At 42.3% G+C, this 18,435-nt stretch overlaps 2 protein-coding genes and 4 non-coding genes across 8 annotated transcripts; all 6 read left to right on the forward strand.

Annotated features, from left to right (window-relative positions):
* The first annotated feature begins 1,191 nt into the window (after positions 1-1,191).
* LOC115817552 (platelet factor 4-like) lies at positions 1,192-2,536 on the forward strand. The gene is made up of 3 exons (XM_030780876.1): positions 1,192-1,246; positions 1,741-1,876; positions 2,434-2,536. The coding sequence occupies exons 1-3, from the start codon at positions 1,192-1,194 to the stop codon at positions 2,534-2,536; spliced, it is 294 nt and encodes a 97-aa protein (XP_030636736.1).
* Positions 2,537-8,965: 6,429 nt separating this feature from the next.
* Positions 8,966-13,094, forward strand: trmt10b (tRNA methyltransferase 10B). Of its 3 annotated transcripts, none has more exons than XM_030780657.1 (8): positions 8,966-9,149; positions 9,436-9,550; positions 9,802-9,929; positions 11,542-11,694; positions 11,801-11,879; positions 12,180-12,247; positions 12,577-12,700; positions 12,815-13,094. In XM_030780657.1, the coding sequence occupies exons 1-8, from the start codon at positions 8,970-8,972 to the stop codon at positions 12,922-12,924; spliced, it is 957 nt and encodes a 318-aa protein (XP_030636517.1). In that variant the 5' UTR covers positions 8,966-8,969; the 3' UTR covers positions 12,925-13,094. The 3 variants fall into 3 exon arrangements, with proteins under 3 accessions (XP_030636517.1, XP_030636519.1, XP_030636518.1); XM_030780659.1 differs by having other exon boundaries at positions 9,811-9,929; XM_030780658.1 differs by having other exon boundaries at positions 9,436-9,541.
* Positions 13,095-15,663: 2,569 nt separating this feature from the next.
* On the forward strand, positions 15,664-15,878 carry LOC115817717 (small nucleolar RNA U3). Its single transcript, XR_004025505.1, has one exon. It is a non-coding gene; the product is annotated as a small nucleolar RNA U3 (small nucleolar RNA).
* Positions 15,879-16,406: 528 nt separating this feature from the next.
* LOC115817718 (small nucleolar RNA U3) lies at positions 16,407-16,621 on the forward strand. Its single transcript, XR_004025506.1, has one exon. It is a non-coding gene; the product is annotated as a small nucleolar RNA U3 (small nucleolar RNA).
* Positions 16,622-17,161: 540 nt separating this feature from the next.
* LOC115817720 (small nucleolar RNA U3) lies at positions 17,162-17,376 on the forward strand. Its single transcript, XR_004025508.1, has one exon. It is a non-coding gene; the product is annotated as a small nucleolar RNA U3 (small nucleolar RNA).
* Positions 17,377-17,916: 540 nt separating this feature from the next.
* Positions 17,917-18,131, forward strand: LOC115817721 (small nucleolar RNA U3). The gene has a single exon (XR_004025509.1). It is a non-coding gene; the product is annotated as a small nucleolar RNA U3 (small nucleolar RNA).
* Positions 18,132-18,435: the final 304 nt, after the last annotated feature.

Raw genomic sequence — 18,435 nt, forward strand, 5'->3', positions numbered from 1 at the left:
CGTGTGTTAATATGGTGCTGGCCTACCAGGCCACAAGAGGCTCTGCCCCATCATACCTTCAGTCTCTTATAACGCCTTACACCCCAACTAGGACCCTCCGCTCCACGTCCTCCAGACAACTGACGGTCCCCTCACTCCGGGAACCCGGCAGCCGCTCCTCCCGACCACGCCTCTTCTCTGCCATTGCCCCGAGGTGGTGGAACGACCTCCCCCATGCAGTCAAGACTGCGGAGTCTCTTACCATCTTCCGCAGGAAACTGAAAACCCACCTCTTTAGAACACACCTGTCCCCCAATGCCTAACCTCCCTTCCCTAGAGAAAAAAAAAATAAAAAAAAATAAAAAAAAAACCTTTGTCTTGTATTTCTGTTTGTAAAAGTATTCCAGGGGCGCAATGCGAAAGGGCAATTTGACGCTCAGTCTTATTATGATCTCTGTTGAAGGTATTAGAAATCCGACTGATGCACCAATTGTAAGTCGCTTTGGTAAAAAGCGTCTGCCAAATAACTAAATTGTAAATTGTAAATTGTAATTAATATGGATTAGCAAAGTGAAAAAAATTCGCTTAGATCACATCTTGAGCTACCGGCAATTGCTCGAAAAGGAACATGAAGTTCCTCTTTTAATCCGAACTCTGCAAAGTTCATGATTTTAACAATAATATGTGTGTGTGTGTGTGTGTGTGCACTCGCACACACTAAGACACACACTAAGACACACACACACACACACACACACACACACAAACACATTTGAAATTTTTGGTTCAACATTCTTTGTTTTGTTTCCCTACTGAAACAAAGGCCTTCAGTGTGCACTGAGTCTGTAAGTGCGCTGTGTGCATTAGACCACCAGTGTCTCTATCACACTGTGCATAATGTCCACAGTCTATCATTTTGGGACTTTTTTTCACCCCAAAAGAGGGGCTACACACCGCATGAGACGTGAGCTGCCCATGACTCGTGTCTTCTGACAAACATGTGAGTGTTCTGAAGTGAAACCCTGGGCCTGTTAGCACATGAGCCACACCACAGGGTCAAAACACAGACACGCCGCCGTACGGGAAATAACCTGGATTTTACACTCACGTGATTATTGTTTATATATATAGTGAGAGACATGTTAGTTGCCAGCTTATCATTACAGACGGACTGTTCGAGTGTGTGCCTGCAAACCTATTGTTAATAGAACCATGAAGATTTGCCTTATTTTGGGATTCATTTATGCCTCAGTTCTCCTGAGTCGTGGTAAGATACAGTGGAGCAGCTGTCTTTTGACTCTGTGACATACAGGTTAAATGAATATGACTATAGAGAGGATTATTGAGGAAAGATCTGACGTCTGATTTAACATTCATTTAAACATATTTGGTGTCAAAACTCTCTGTGTATGTATTTGTCCTATAACTTTATCCAGTATGACTGCTTAAAGCACTTTCTCGTTTGCATTACATTAAGTAAAGGATATTTACTTATATTTACCTATATGGAAAATACATGTATTACCTTCTATATCAGGGGTTTCATGCTTGTGGAGTAACCCTGGCTTTAAGTGGCTTGCTCAAAGATGCATTGGCAATATCATGTGTTGTGTGTTTGAGAGTATGGGTGGATAAATGGATTAGAGAAAGGCACAGATAATACCATAATTTACTATTTACAAAGGACTGTCCATGATCCAATTTGTTTTCCTCCAAGAACACAGTGAGTAAGCATCAGGTCTGTCCTTCTTTGCTCCTCAGGCATACAACCTCTTGGAGGAGGTTACAACAGCCACTGCAGGTGTCAAAAGTTGGAGTCCCGCGTCATCCCTCAGAGAAGCTTAAGAAGCGTGGAGATCCTTCGACGGGGACCCCACTGCAGGTTCACAGAAGTCATGTGAGTGTGGACTCTCCTTTAGAGGCTCTTCACTGACCATTTCAAATCACTTTGTTTTCTGACAGAGAACAGCTACAGTTATACTATCCTGTCAGAAATCTTGAGACATCATCAAAGCAAGACGGCAGCCCAGATGGACACTCTGCCAAGACATGGTTGTTTGCAGGGGTGGAAACAGTAAAAGTAGAAGTACTCTTGCTAAAAAAAAGTAAAATAGTCACTCATTTACAATTTGTAACTTTGTTTGTCAGTCTAACTCTACTTAACTCTACATACTGTTTAATTTTTTTTTTCAGCTGTTTCAACTGTCTAATTTTCTTTTATTTCCCACCCCCGGTCGTTTATTTAACAAACCTTTTTTTGGACTGACTATTAAATGAACTTGTCGACCCCTGTAAGATTCATATCAAACCATGTTTTGCTTGTTAGTTTGTTTTTTAGAACTGGTTTGTCCAATATCTAAATGTGCCTGGGCATGTTTATGGAATGCTAAAATTAAAGTGCGTACTCCAGTAAGATTTATGACAAACTTTTTTTTTTTGTCTTTTGTTTTTCAGAGCTGGTTTGGTGAACGGCATGAAAATCTGTCTAGATCCTCAGACATTATGGGTGCGGAAGTTGATTCGTTTCATTGAAAAAAGAAACGCCATGAGAGCATAAGGGCTCTCGTTCCCTTTAGGAATGGAATGGATGATATATCTTATTGGCTGTGCTCGTAGAGTCAGGTCAATAGCGATCTGGCAGAACCTCCCGTGGTAGAACTTGTCCTGAGAAGACCCTGTACTCACACAAACAGCACTGTACTGGCTTCCTCTGTATATTTTGCAATAAAGCCACATCGTGTGAGACATAACACTGTCTAGGATGCTGGGTTGAATGAGATTTTTTTTTTTTTTTTTTTGGACTGGCATTGCCATTTTCCATGCAAAAGATTGTAGCATTGTGGTGTGTTCATTTTGAACTTACTTGTTTTATGTTTCTTCCCCGCTGTGTGAGAGATATACTGAAATATGTTAAGTTGAAATGTGAAATAAGTCTTCAGTTACATTGTTAGAGAAATTGCGCTTGTATTTCTTCTTCTTCTGAGTGCTGTCCAAAACCTCCTCCTAACAGACAGCTATATTTTTATAGAAATGAAAGGAAGTATGTAAATAATAAAATGTTATTCAAGCCATGGCAGATTGTTTTTGTCTGACTGTATGTCTGTTCAGTTTGACTTGCCATCATAAAAGTTACCGAATGTAGCGATGAATCCAGGGAAATACACAATGGAACTCGAAAATGATTCGAAAATTAGATTATGTCCTTCAGTCCTGAGTCGGCTTGAATTTCATTGCTGCCAGTGTGATTTTTTATTGCTTTTGAACTTTAGTCTGTCCATGCGTGTTGAAATTCTTGCGTACCAATCAATGAATAGAGTCTTTTCATTGTTCGCGGCTGTTTAAACATAATCTCGCAGCGGTAAACAATGATAACACTAAGGTGAGGCTGACTTTGATCTGGTGCATAAGTTGCAATAGCAACAGGCTCTCGGGATTTTAGCCATTTTAAATAAACCGGGGCAGAATTTCAGAAAGACTTCAAAACAAGAATTAGCAAATCGTTTAGTTCAGTGTCAGGGTCTTGCTTATGTCCACACAGTTTGTATATTTTTGGCAGTTTCTCCATAAATGGTCCAAATTTATCAACTTTTTTCTCCTTTTATTTGGGTGACTTCCAAAAGCAGTTCAGATTGTACCATGAGCTAAAGCAGAAGCACACTTTATATGTGTGTATATGTGAACAATCAGAGTTAAACTGCCGCCCTCATGCTTTCTCTGTTCAGAGTTCAGAGGAACCTGTGGGATTCTGGGAGCGGCTCACAAATTTATCAGTAGTGTACGCTTGAAATGAAAAGAAAAATGATGTTTGAAGGGTTGTGCATATGACGGTCCCTCAGACAACTTTCTTTTACTCACATAGACAATTTTACATTTTAAATTCCATTTTAATATGAGCTCAGAATTTAAAACAAACAAACAAACAAAAATAAACAAATGAGTAAATAAAAAACCCTCTCAGCTGGTTTCTGTAGAGAGAGAGGGTCAGTCAAGTTCACAGAATGGAAGTATAAAACAGGACCTTTTAAAATCTCTCTTTCATTGCCCGTTGCCAGGTTTTGAATGGAAAAATGAATGTGGCGTCTTCAGCAGACATGTTATCATAAGTTTAATGGTGAGGAGTACTTGCTATTTCTTTCATAACACTGTGAGTTTGCCCATTATCTGTTGTAACATGCAGCTCTGCGTTAAACACTTCAACACAACTTTATCTAGTGGGATTCATACCCAGACAGGAATCCATTACATGTCTTGTGGATGTGATATACCAACAGTCTGTGACAAAATGTGCACTGTTACAGTGGGATGTGTGCTGTTCAGCATTTTACATGGAGAGATCATTTCAGGTTCAGGTTTTATTTAGACCTTAGAGATTGAAATTTAATCCAGTCTTCTAGACCAATCACACGCATACACCGTTTCCCTGTTACATGGAAGTGTGCGTCTGTGTGCGTGTGTGTATTTTGAGCATCTTAGCATGACTGTGTTTCCTCGTTCTTTGTGTGCGTGCTCTGTCGCAGTCTCTCCCTGTTGTAGACCAGAGCACGTGGCATATGCTTGCTTCTCATGTATGTGACTGTGTTTCCTCTTTCTGTGTGAGTATGAGTGAGTGTGTGTGTGTGTGTGTGTGTGTGTGTGTGTGCCTGACTGGTTCTTCTTGTGGGTTAATTTGAGTGTGTGTGGCTGTTCTGTTTTTCCCCTGTCCCTGCGTGTGTGTGTGTGTGTGTGTGTGTGTGTGTGCAGTTTTTCTCTGTCATGGTTGTGTGTGCACACATGCAAACGGGCATTCCGTATGTGCACTCTCTCTCTGTCACTCTCTGCTACACTGGTATCACTCACCTCTTAGTCCTAAGAGAAGTTTAGTGTGTTAATGGTTATTAGTTATTAAATACACGAAGAAAGTAAAAATAATCAAAACAAATTAAAAAAAAAAAAGAAAAAAAAACATAAGGAGCCCCAAAGTGACATGGTGATTTGAATCCCAGCAGTGTCACACTGTTCGTGTGTCCTGAGGGTCGACGTACCAGCCATAGCCACTCTTTACAAACCTTTCTCTTTGTTTTACAAACGAACAAATATTTGTTTTGAACAAAGTATAGAATGGAGTATGAAGAGTAAAAAAAATGCAAATAAAGAAAAAGAGATGAAGAGATGAGGAAAAGAGATTAAACTGAATTAGTATTTGTGTGTGTGTGTGTGTGTGTGTGTGTATGTGTGTGTGACTGTTTCTTGTTCCTATGTATTTGTATTTAATAAAAGTCCAAATGCATTAATACCAGCAAAAAAAACCCCATTATAAATAAAGTTATGCTATGCTGAATGCTGCTTAACTTACAAATTCATATGTATTTCGAGGATCAACATTCATTCATAAGGTTACCGTGTCAGAAGTGTACATTTATGACAAAAGCAACCCTCCTGGTTGGTTGACATGTAAAGAACGTATAAATAAAGAAGTGCGTAATGCAAAGTGACGTTAGACTTTTTGTATTTGGCGTTTTATTTTACATTCATTCCGCTGTCTGGAGGCAGGCGGAGCGAGGCGATCACTGACTGTGTAAATGTGCAATAAGAGTATTTAACCCCTTGGAGTCAGCCATCCCACGGGTGGAATGAAACAGAAATTTCAAATGGGCAGCATGCAAGTATCACATCATCGGCATAAGTGTTAGTCAGTGGGGAACTGGGGAATTCTCATCAAGGTTTCCTGTTTTAAGTCTTTTCCAAGGAGATTCCAGAATCTGCTTCAACGTCAGAAAGGGTTTCCTCCAGAAGAATACCAAGCTTCTGACTCAGCTCTTCGAGACGCTGTGACCTTCTCAGACGGTAAACCCTCTGAATCAGCTGCTTAAGATGATCCACACATTTCCTCCTCATGGCTGCCAGACTGTTTCCCTGCTCCTCCACTGTGGTCCCCAGTGTCTCTTGAGCTCCACCTAGTGTTACATATGTGTAAATACATATTACTGTACTAGGAACAAATGCTTTGTCTTTTTTTTACTACATGCTGTAAATAACCGTATGAGGGCCAACTGTCAGCATAAGAACTACACAGAAAAATTTAAATAGGGGTGTAAGCCACACCCCCTGATTGTGACTAAGTGTTTGACCCAATGTGAAGGGGAAAAAAAACAGCCATCCAAATGTTTCAAATCCAAAACGAGAATTTTAACAAGTTGTTTCATAAAGCGGAGGTGTAAATAACATGAAAATGCAATCACAAGTAATGTCAAGGAGGCATCAAGTACGTTATCTCCCTGCGTTTTTTTTTTTTTTTTTCAAAGTAATCTGAAAATGGATCAATGACCTTCATTATCATGTTCTGTAGCAGGAGACTTTGAGACCGCAGGGAGGTCAGAGGTCACTAAGGTCCTGTTAGAGGAACTAGTGGGACACATGGGATCTGAGGGTGGCTGCTCCTTGAATTTTGGACATAACTGTTCCTCCTTCTGTCCTGAATCAAACTGAGAGAATCTCACCTGAGTTTTTGCAATTTCACATGTAGAGCGTATTGACTTAAAACAGCGCTTTAAACAAGACTGGGATGGTTTTTCCTTTGAATATTTGATTAATTATTTCATTAAATGCCACATTTCCAAATTATGTGCAACACTGTAGGTAGTGAAAACCACACACCATTAGAATACTGAGCATAAGAATTCAATAGTAAAATATAACATGGATCAGCATGGTTACCTGCTCAGTGATGGGGTGACCTTCATGTTGACTGGTTTGAGGAGTCTTCACCAGAAAGACATTTTCCCAAATAACCGGGTCCTTGTCTAGAGCCTGCCTGAGTAGAACTGAAGCTTTTTTCCTGCCCCTGGATGTATTTTTAGCCAACTGGAGGAATTGAAAAATAATTATTATGTTGACTAATCAACCTTTACTTAGAGCTCTTTATAAACACTGAAAGCCCAGATTATTCAATCAGTTTAGCTAAGCGAAAAACCAACAGTGTACCTTACATATTATAGCCTGAGTAAGCTGGATAAGTGTTTTAGAGTTTGTGAACTTCTAAATGTGGAACCTTTGCTGTAACCACATTCAGAACAGCCACTGTTCTTTCATGCGAACGTTCTGATTTTTCAAAAGAACCGTTAATAATCGTGGATGATTACTTTGAATCCAGGGAACCCCGCAATTCGTGTTATCTTGATCTGAGCTGGGCATCCCACCTTTTTGGTGACCTGATTAAGTTTTCTGCTCTTCACATGACTGTCCTGTAGAGAATAAACAGTTCTGCAAACATAGCCCTCTCATGCAACCTGGTCTTACAGTTACACAGCCAACATGGTCATACAGTGAGTGTCTGATTATGACAACCATAGCAATTGTGTTTATCTTTGCTGAATGCTGTGACAGTCATTTTTAAATATAATTCCATGAAACCATGAAATATGTTAGGCAAGGTGATAGCAACTATAGAATCTTGGTTTTGAAGCACTGTTTTTTTTCTTCCACACATTGTTTGGTTGGTATAGTGATGCCAAACGAAGGCAGTGACATCATCTAGAAATTTAGACGGAACTGATACCACAAGATTTAGGAGATATGACTTACTCCTGATTTTATGGATTTTTGCTCAGCATATCGTTTCTTTTTGGAAATGGAGATATCTCTTCCTTGGTGGCAGCCTAACTCTTTTGTCCCGACAAACATGAAGGGGAACCCGGAGTAAGGTATATTAGGACTTCCATCTCCCCTGCTCCACTCCCAAAAAATGCGTTCTTTGGATGTTGGATGCCACGCTGATGGGAGACAATAAAATTCGTCAGTGCTCAATCCAGGATGAGCGAGCGACGGATTCCTCGGGTCGACGACCCTAAACTTGTCTCATCTGTAACATAAATGTGTATTATTGCATATCTGCCAATCCTCATTAAGATCTAACTACGACTGTCTTCCCTGCATTGCTGAGTCTCCCTTGGCTGTCTGTCCACTGCACATCTTATGTGGGTCAGCCTGTCTTGTCTCCTACTTGGCTAATATTACTCCCCTGAGTTGAAAGGGCAAGAGACAGCAAGACAGACAAAGGAGACAAGACAGGAAGTCACCAGACACGAACAGCAGAAAACCTTGCTGAGGTAGCAGGAGAAACATTAGGGTAAATTATATTGAAGGTACACGGAAAGAGGGAAATACCGTACGGCTTTGATGACTCTCTGAGTCAGTGAACTCTTGACAGTTTGCACATAAGACCATAGATCGTGCCCCCTAAGTTCTATTCAATGGTCTATCGATTACTTTGTTTACCGTCTTCAGAGAAACCGCGCTGGGTTCCATACACAACATATTTGGTCATACTTGTCTCCTCAAATGCTTTGACAAAGTTGTCGAGGCCCTCCCTCGACTCAAAACAAAAAACACCATCCTTCTCCACCTCGTAGATCGCGGTTAGTGCTGAAGTCAGGCAATCGATGGACTCGGGAGTATACATAGAAATTTTAAAGTGGCAAACGCACTATACTCAATATTAGGAAACGCCCACTGCCTGTTCAGGTCGTGGGATATGAACCATTCATTTGAATTACTTTGATCGAGACGCAGTATGAAACAGATGGTAAACCACGACCCAGAAGTTCCTCTCGTGTAAATAAACAGTGACGTATATTTTGTGCGCCGCTGGAACATGAGCGTGCGGTATGGCAGCGGAGAGACGGGCGATATCAACAGCGTTAAGTAAAATGTGAGTTGTGTACGTGTTTTTTGTAGATCTTGTGATCTGCTTTTCCAACCCATAGGAACTTCAGTACTAGTGGAGAGATCTGACATTGGTTTATTTTGTATTCAGCCAATAAAATGGTTCGGTAATGACATTCACGTGGATCAAGGCGATCATGTAGATTTTGTTGAGAGACGGTTTCAGCAATACTCTTACAATGTAAGAGTTCAAGTACCAATGGATTAAAATTATATCTGTGTCATTTGTTATATTTAAGCAAGTTGCGTTTTAGACTATACTCTGGTAAACGACCGCTTTCGGAAATCCGATGGAGGGACAAATCGATCCAACATTTGAAATCAACGGAGTTCAAACGAATTTAGAGGAAGACTCTTGCGTACAGCAGAGGAAGCTGATGGAATCCTCGATCACTGATGGACTTGATTTGCTGAACATTGATGTGGAAGTGGACACGGTTCCGTCATTCAGAGAAGACGCATCTTGTTCTGTAAGCTACACCCATATGGATATTCTGTAGCTTAAATCGCTCGTTACGCATCAAATCCCAGTAAGCGTCATGCACGCGTTTTTTTGTTTTTTTGTTTTTGTAATTGAAAGGAGAATTCACTTACTTGAAAGATTATTGCTTTAAAATGTTGAATGTATTTACTTTATTACTTTATTTTATTATATAATTTTAAATTAATTTTACCCAATCACTTGAATAACATTAATCGTAACATACTGGATGGGTGCTATAATGTGTGTGTGGTCTTTGTCGGTGATCTGGCTAGAAAAATGTATTGCGGAAGCAGCGGAACTGGGAAAGGAGACTGGAGGCAAAGAAAAGCAAGAGGAAGGAGGAAAAACAAAGGAGAAAGCTGAACCGGTCAGAGAGAGGTGATTTAGGTGATTCACTTCCCCGTGAAGTGAGGACACGGACTTTATGTGTTCAAACATACCGTGAAAAAAAAAACCCTACATTCTGAGCCATCTCTTAATTCACTATAAATTATTTTTAATAATTTAGTTCAATTTACTACCATTTGCGTCTTAACTGATATATTTGCACCGATAAGTCCTGTGTTATCATCAATCAGTATCAGTGAATGTGCCTATTGAGTTATTTTTTGGGGGGGTTTTTTGTGTCATTAACTAAGGTCCATCAGAGCCTGAGTTCAGTAAACGTGTTGTCAAGGCGATCACCCGGGAGCGTTTAGAGGAGGCCAGAGCAGTGGGACCCAGGCTGTGTGTGGACATGAGCATGACCGACTGCATGTCACCCAAGGTATGTGCCGGTCGTTCAGTTTTAGACACTGTGAGATGAAAAGGACAGACGCTTTGAAGTACGTTTACAGTTATTCCCGTCCCACGTTGGTGCATGTCGTCTATGCATTTCCCTTACATTCACGCAGTTCAGTATTTACAGAATAACAATATAAATGAGAACAGTTTAGTCTCTTTATTTTTGGTGCGTGCGGTTAATAACACTCAGAGACGCAGTGTCACAGTGATGTGACACTCAGAGATAACACTCAGAGATGCAGTGTCACAGTGATGTGACACTCAGAGATAACACTCAGAGATGCAGTGTCACAGTGATGTGACACTCAGAGATAACACTCAGAGATGCAGTGTCACAGTGATGTGACACTCAGAGATAACACTCAGAAATGCAGTGTCACAGTGATGTGACACTCAGAGATAACACTCAGAGATGCAGTGTCACAGTGATGTGACACTCAGAGATAACACTCAGAGATGCAGTGTCACAGTGATGTGATACTCAGAGATAACACTCAGAGATGCAGTGTCACAGTGATGTGATACTCAGAGATAACACTCAGAGATGCAGTGTCACAGTGATGTGACACTCAGAGATAACACTCAGAGATGCAGTGTCACAGTGATGTGACACTCAGAGATAACACTCAGAGATGCCGTGTCACAGTGATGTGACACTCAGAGATAACACTCAGAGATGCAGTGTCACAGTGATGTGACACTCAGAGATAACACTCAGAGACGCAGTGTCACAGTGATGTGACACTCAGAGATAACACTCAGAGACGCAGTGTCACAGTGATGTGACACTCAGAGATAACACTCAGAGATGCAGTGTCACAGTGATGTGACACTCAGAGATAACACTCAGAGATGCAGTGTCACAGTGATGTGACACTCAGAGATAACACTCAGAGATGCAGTGTCACAGTGATGTGACACTCAGAGATAACACTCAGAGATGCAGTGTCACAGTGATGTGACACTCAGAGATAACACTCAGAGATGCAGTGTCACAGTGATGTGACACTCAGAGATAACACTCAGAGATGCAGTGTCACAGCCATGTAAATCGTTAGTGTGTAAATGTGACATTGCTGGGGTTTTGAAACGTGTGCTTGTTTTTTTTGGTTTTTGGTTTTTATTAAATCTTTCATACAAATACAGCTAAGGATAAAAAATCCCAGCAGTCAACATAACATTAACAACAGTACCAAAATACTCCCATAAAATAAAAGGGACCGAAAAAAAAAAAAAAAAATATATATATATATATATATATATATATATATATATATATACACACACATACACATACAGTATATATATGTGTGTGTGTGTGTGTGTGTGTGTGTGCATATATCCCACATATATCCAATTTTGTGTTTTACAGACTATATTCCATTTACTCTAACATTTTCAGTCTTCTTCACTTCAGGAGACCTTTATATTCTCTAGATTGTAACGATGTTTAAAAAAGTGATCGGAAGAAGTCTAACCACAATAGCTCTGGTTTTTGATGTCTGATACTAAAGAGACTGCCAGTCAGCGTAAAATATGAAACCTTTCCTTTGCTCCACATTAATGTAAACCCTTCTGGTTCTGTCTTGTGGCAGGAGATCAGTCGTCTGGCAGGCCAGATTAGGAGACTCTACGGTTCAAACAGAAAAGCTCCCCAACCTTTTCACCTCTTCCTCACAAACATGACAGAGGACAGCCTGGTGTATAAGGAATGCCTGCGGATGAATGACGGATTTCTTCATTACTTGGTTAGTGGTGCACTAGGTACAATGTAATCTAACTGTAACCGGTTTCATCTGGTCATATAACGTTCTGGTTCGTCATTGTCACAGATTTGTTCCGCGTGTTTCACAGATTGACGTGACTGAAAAGAGTTGGTTGGAGCTGTTCACTTTAGATGATGTGATCTATTTAACGCCGGATGCGAATGAAGGTTGTATTAAAAGCCTTTTCTGGTGTCGTATGAGTCAACTGAACTTTGTCTCTCGGCATCTGTAGTTCTGAAGAGATACTTCCTCTGTGTTTATTTGTTGAAGCGATTCAGTTCAATTTCAACTTCGTCATTGCACCTTGCAGCATAATGAAAAGCATATTTGCCAGTATCTTCTTATTTGCATATTTGCTCCCTGGTGCGACACGCACAATACGAACAATACAAATACAAAACTACAGAGAAAGCTGCTAATTAAGCAACTGAAACTCCATAATAAGCTCTGTCCTTTCTCTGTTTCAGCTTTAGAACAAGTTGAAGGAGATACCGTCTACATTCTCGGAGGTCTCGTGGATGAAAGCATACAGAAGGTGACCCTTAAAAACAAAATGAACACTTTGAGATGGAGAGGTCAAATCACCATTTTACTGTTTTTTGACATTTGTGCCATCATAGCGTGTTCCTTGACGGAGGAGCTGATCAAATGTTCTTCTTTCGTTTTTGTTCTATTTCTAAACTGTGCTCAGGTACTTGAGCAATATGAATTCAAACAAGATTTTTTAAATGAATTCCATATGTCATAGAAAGTGCTTTGAATTTTGAGCCAGATAGCTTTATTGGTTAAAATGAACATCAGACAAATACAAAAGGGCTCGATATGATGTTAGGGTTAACCTCTTTCGTGATTTGACTTCAACAGAAACTGAGCTACACCAGAGCCAAAGAACTGGGCGTACGCATGGCGAGACTGCCTATCGACGAGTACATGGTGAAGAAATCCAATCCCAAAAACTTTCACTCCAAGATCTTAGCTATTAACCAAGGTGAGCTTTGACAGTCTAACCCTTAACGCAGCTAACTGTAATTCTGTTCGCCCATTATCGGCCGAGAACAAATGATTCATAAATGTTCTTTTTTTTCTTTTTTTTTTTTGGCAGTGTTTGATATCTTGCTGATGTTCCGTGAGACAGGCAGTTGGACACAGGCTCTCAGTGCGAATATCCCACCTGGTAAAGGCTACATGGTGGGCTTGAATGCTCCTCTTTGAGGTCAACCGATGACAATCCATCATCTGATGTCAATTCCATGTTTTGTTTTGGTTTTTTTGTATCTATTACTTTATCTTACTCCTTTCCTGGATAACACTGAATTGAATGCCAGAAGTGTAAATGGACATGTTTTGGGGACAGTTGGTGATGTCACAAACTGTAACTGTATGATAACAAATTAATGTTGACGTTTGATTGTGTCTAAATGTCACTGGATTACCGCACTGGAAATGAGCCATGAGTCTGCATCATTTATTTCCTCGCATTGTTTTAATGCTACTACTTTTTCAGTTGTTGCTTATACAATGGCACTGAGATATCTTCTCTTGGAAAGAATTACCGTTTATATTCACTGCAGCACAGACCTTTCTTTTCAATAAATTTAATTTTATATTTAACACAGGTGATACTTTCACTTAAAAACAACTACTCCAGGTAACATTAAAATATCCCTCCTGGAATGTACTTAAGTAAGAGTAAAATAGTCACTCACTTACACTTTACAAAAACGGTTGTCAGTTCAACTCAGAGAATTTTTTTTTTTAGCAAGAGTACTTCTACTTTTACTTGTTCCACCTCTGCATGTAATGTAGAGTTAGCAGGTTCTGATCAACTGACTGATAAAAAAAAAAAAAAGAAAGACTTTACTTTGGTAAGCTATTCCTTATAAATCCACAACTCAGAAAGGACCACAATCACATCTCAGTAACGTGACACTTTGAGGAGAGGTTGGGGGCCCAATCAAAAATTAATTGAGTGCGACTGAAGAGGACAGCAATAAAGTGGGGAAGTTAATAACTGCACTGATAAGAATTTTAACAGCCCATAAAACATGCCATTGTCAACAAGGAGAAAACACTACTAACACTGAATACAGGGATGGGGAGAGTATTTTGGTAAGTTTGACTCCCAGTAATTATTTTTCATCGGAACATTATTTTGGTCATGTGGCCAAACTTTACATCTACGAGACAGCAGGTTAGTACGTGGACACACGCAAACGCACTTGCACTAGCATACCGAAGGATGCATAGCCATAGGATTCATAGGCTGGGCGTCAAGGGTCCTTTCTATGTGGAGTTTGCATGTTCTCCCCGTGTCTGCGTAAGTTTCCTCCGGGAGCTCCGGTCCCCTCCCAGTCCAAAGACACGTAAGTTAGACGAGCTAGACATTTTGAACTGCCGCTGGGTGTGAATGTGTGCGTGGGTGTGTTTGTCTATGTCTGCCCTACGATGGACTAGCGACCTGTCCATAGTGTTTCCCCGCTTTTCGTCTAATGAGCGTTGGGATAGGCTCCAGCACCCCACGCGACGCTAATTATTATGAACGGCTTAGAAAAATGAATGAATGAATGAATGAATGAATATAGAACCTCACTGTGCGCGTGAAACCATTTCAGAACCAGTTGATTTTCAGAGTGAAATTCCTGAAGAAGATACAAAGAACTCGATAAAAACAAGTAAATTCCTCAAATCTTTCCCCCAGCTTCTCTTTCCATAAAGGATTGACGAGTTAGCACGAGAAATTCAACTTTATATTCTGATAGTGTTTACATTAAACGGTAAGCGACCTACCAGACGATTTCATATAAACGGTTATGGGGGCGTTCGGCTCCGGCTAATGTTCATACTAGGTAACAAGAAAATTGGTTTCATTGCTAATTCTTTCCCCCTCACTCATTGCGTATCTTGTGTACTTCACACGTTAGGGTATAACACTTTTATGGTGGAATAATGTATTCTTGACATTCTTCACCAATTGAGGCGAAAATAAAACTAGAAATACTTTTGCTAAAAAAAGGAACTTTAGGTAAAATTAAATATCCGACGTGAAGACTCGCTAAGTAAGAGTAAAAGAGTCACTCACTTACACTTTACAAAAACAGTTGTCATTTTAATTCCATTTAGAGAAGACTACTTCTGTTTTTTTTAGCAAGAGTACTTCAACTTTTACTTTTGCCACCTCTGTTCTTAACAAACTGACAAAGGGCAGGAAAATGCTTTACATCCACATCTACCATAAAAATGTCTTTAACTGTGCTGTATTTAGCAACTTTAAGTGTAATTTTCTCGCTGAAAACGCACTTATTACTATAATGAGCTATAATTACAAATAACTATAATTACAAATAACTATATTACTGTAATTACAAAACTCCATGTCTGATGCTGTATGTGTACATATGTGTACATTTCTGTACGAGTTGTATAATGTTTTGAACGAAATTGAATTCTTAATTACGTACGCACTAAAGTAAATAACGACTGCTGCTTTGACAGACGAATACGTAAAAAAGTTAAAAGAAAAAAGTAAAGATCTCCCTAAGTATTACATCTTTTTAAAAAAAGACCTTAAAGACATAGTTGCATGATAACAGTCTACATGTTGGTACAACGACGCTAAACTTACACCTGCAAAAGTGTCAGGGAATTCACGTCAGCTTTCTGTTGCAGCACTCACTTAAAATTAAAAGATAGCGCATGACGTAGTTTCGAAATATTTACATATCCTATGTTACTGATGTTCTTGAATTGCAAAACGTGTTTTTTAGTATTAGTTCATCGTCACACGGACTGTCATAGGATAGGATTTTTGAGTAACATCTCACATTCAAAAATAAAAAAGACGTGGTCCACACACACTATCTGCACAGCTCTATATCGCGGAGGAGGGGCTCTCACCGTTTCCAAGAACACTTGGCGCCGCGTGCTTGAAGCTTGGCCGCGCCACCTGTCGGCAAGACTATACTTTCAGGGATCATTTCTACAGTTTCTGACTAGGAAATGAGTTTCGAAAGTGTTGCGTCTCCCCAGCCACGATGACGAGGCGCGGCACGCCCTTCTGAGCGCGAATCGGGTGCAATTCGAGGTCGTTTGTCCTTGTTTAGCATCATTGATGACCGTTCTGCTTGTCCCAGCCGGCGGGCAGAGGAAGAGTGTGCGATCAGAGTGGTTGGGCTATCTGCTTAGTAAAAAGAAAGAAAGAAAGAGGGATGAAACCAAGAAGCAGGGTGGGAAGGAAAGGAGCGCGATGCTCTCTTCTTTCCTGGTCTGCGAGGACTGATGTTTGACGGCTCTCCCAAGTCTGTGCTTGAGTGCCGTCCCATGCCCTCTCCGCTCTACTCCTTGTGCCGTCTGCGCGTGACAATAAAGAGCGCTTAGCTTGACTTTTGCTTCAGTTCCTCGCTGGCGCGCCCCTTTCTTCCACAGCGTGCAGGTGCCCTGACGCGCTTCTCGTCGCTGCCTTACCCCGGGCTCTGTTTCGCTTTGCCAATCACAGCGCCGGCTGTTTGCTGACCGCCCTCTTCAGTAGCTCTGCTACAGGGTGTGAGCGCTCTGCTCTTTGCTTTTCTGGTCCCGGAAAGGCCTGTGGTTGTTTTTCTCATCGCTGAGCGCTCTCAGCGCTGCGGGGGAGGGGCTCTCACCGTTTCCAAGAACACTTGGCGCCGCGTGCTTGAAGCTTGGCCGCGCCACCTGTCGGCAAGACTATACTTTCAGGGATCATTTCTACAGTTTCTGACTAGGAAATGAGTTTCGAAAGTGTTGCGTCTCCCCAGCCACGATGACGAGGCGCGGCACGCCCTTCTGAGCGCGAATCGGGTGCAATTCGAGGTCGTTTGTCCTTGTTTAGCATCATTGATGACCGTTCTGCTTGTCCCAGCCGGCGGGCAGAGGAAGAGTGTGCGATCAGAGTGGTTGGGCTATCTGCTTAGTAAAAAGAAAGAAAGAAAGAAAGAAAGAAAGAGGGATGAAACCAAGAAGCAGGGTGGGAAGGAAAGGAGCGCGATGCTCTCTTCTTTCCTGGTCTGCGAGGACTGATGTTTGACGGCTCTCCCAAGTCTGTGCTTGAGTGCCGTCCCATGCCCTCTCCGCTCTACTCCTTGTGCCGTCTGCGCGTGACAATAAAGAGCGCTTAGCTTGACTTTTGCTTCAGTTCCTCGCTGGCGCGCCCCTTTCTTCCACAGCGTGCAGGTGCCCTGACGCGCTTCTCGTCGCTGCCTTACCCCGGGCTCTGTTTCGCTTTGCCAATCACAGCGCCGGCTGTTTGCTGACCGCCCTCTTCAGTAGCTCTGCTACAGGGTGTGAGCGCTCTGCTCTTTGCTTTTCTGGTCCCGGAAAGGCCTGTGGTTGTTTTTCTCATCGCTGAGCGCTCTCAGCGCTGCGGGGGAGGGGCTCTCACCGTTTCCAAGAACACTTGGCGCCGCGTGCTTGAAGCTTGGCCGCGCCACCTGTCGGCAAGACTATACTTTCAGGGATCATTTCTACAGTTTCTGACTAGGAAATGAGTTTCGAAAGTGTTGCGTCTCCCCAGCCACGATGACGAGGCGCGGCACGCCCTTCTGAGCGCGAATCGGGTGCAATTCGAGGTCGTTTGTCCTTGTTTAGCATCATTGATGACCGTTCTGCTTGTCCCAGCCGGCGGGCAGAGGAAGAGTGTGCGATCAGAGTGGTTGGGCTATCTGCTTAGTAAAAAGAAAGAAAGAAAGAAAGAAAGAAAGAGGGATGAAACCAAGAAGCAGGGTGGGAAGGAAAGGAGCGCGATGCTCTCTTCTTTCCTGGTCTGCGAGGACTGATGTTTGACGGCTCTCCCAAGTCTGTGCTTGAGTGCCGTCCCATGCCCTCTCCGCTCTACTCCTTGTGCCGTCTGCGCGTGACAATAAAGAGCGCTTAGCTTGACTTTTGCTTCAGTTCCTCGCTGGCGCGCCCCTTTCTTCCACAGCGTGCAGGTGCCCTGACGCGCTTCTCGTCGCTGCCTTACCCCGGGCTCTGTTTCGCTTTGCCAATCACAGCGCCGGCTGTTTGCTGACCGCCCTCTTCAGTAGCTCTGCTACAGGGTGTGAGCGCTCTGCTCTTTGCTTTTCTGGTCCCGGAAAGGCCTGTGGTTGTTTTTCTCATCGCTGAGCGCTCTCAGCGCTGCGGGGGAGGGGCTCTCACCGTTTCCAAGAACACTTGGCGCCGCGTGCTTGAAGCTTGGCCGCGCCACCTGTCGGCAAGACTATACTTTCAGGGATCATTTCTACAGTTTCTGACTAGGAAATGAGTTTCGAAAGTGTTGCGTCTCCCCAGCCACGATGACGAGGCGCGGCACGCCCTTCTGAGCGCGAATCGGGTGCAATTCGAGGTCGTTTGTCCTTGTTTAGCATCATTGATGACCGTTCTGCTTGTCCCAGCCGGCGGGCAGAGGAAGAGTGTGCGATCAGAGTGGTTGGGCTATCTGCTTAGTAAAAAGAAAGAAAGAAAGAAAGAAAGAAAGAGGGATGAAACCAAGAAGCAGGGTGGGAAGGAAAGGAGCGCGATGCTCTCTTCTTTCCTGGTCTGCGAGGACTGATGTTTGACGGCTCTCCCAAGTCTGTGCTTGAGTGCCGTCCCATGCCCTCTCCGCTCTACTCCTTGTGCCGTCTGCGCGTGACAATAAAGAGCGCTTAGCTTGACTTTTGCTTCAGTTCCTCGCTGGCGCGCCCCTTTCTTCCACAGCGTGCAGGTGCCCTGACGCGCTTCTCGTCGCTGCCT

This window comes from Chanos chanos, chromosome 7 (assembly GCF_902362185.1).
Source record: "Chanos chanos chromosome 7, fChaCha1.1, whole genome shotgun sequence".
NCBI lineage: Eukaryota > Metazoa > Chordata > Actinopteri > Gonorynchiformes > Chanidae > Chanos > Chanos chanos.

Bases quoted from the DNA above. Each gene is read 5' to 3' on its own strand.
- trmt10b (XM_030780657.1), top strand. From the start codon at position 8,970: ATGGAGGGACAAATCGATCCAACATTTGAAATCAACGGAGTTCAAACG. The intron at 11,695-11,800 runs GTTAGTGGTGCA...CGTGTTTCACAG, and splicing joins ACGGATTTCTTCATTACTTG to ATTGACGTGACTGAAAAGAG. The intron at 12,248-12,576 runs GTGACCCTTAAA...TGACTTCAACAG, and splicing joins TGGATGAAAGCATACAGAAG to AAACTGAGCTACACCAGAGC.
- LOC115817552 (XM_030780876.1), top strand. From the start codon at position 1,192: ATGAAGATTTGCCTTATTTTGGGATTCATTTATGCCTCAGTTCTCCTG. The intron at 1,247-1,740 runs GTAAGATACAGT...TTTGCTCCTCAG, and splicing joins CTCAGTTCTCCTGAGTCGTG to GCATACAACCTCTTGGAGGA. The intron at 1,877-2,433 runs GTGAGTGTGGAC...TTTGTTTTTCAG, and splicing joins TGCAGGTTCACAGAAGTCAT to AGCTGGTTTGGTGAACGGCA.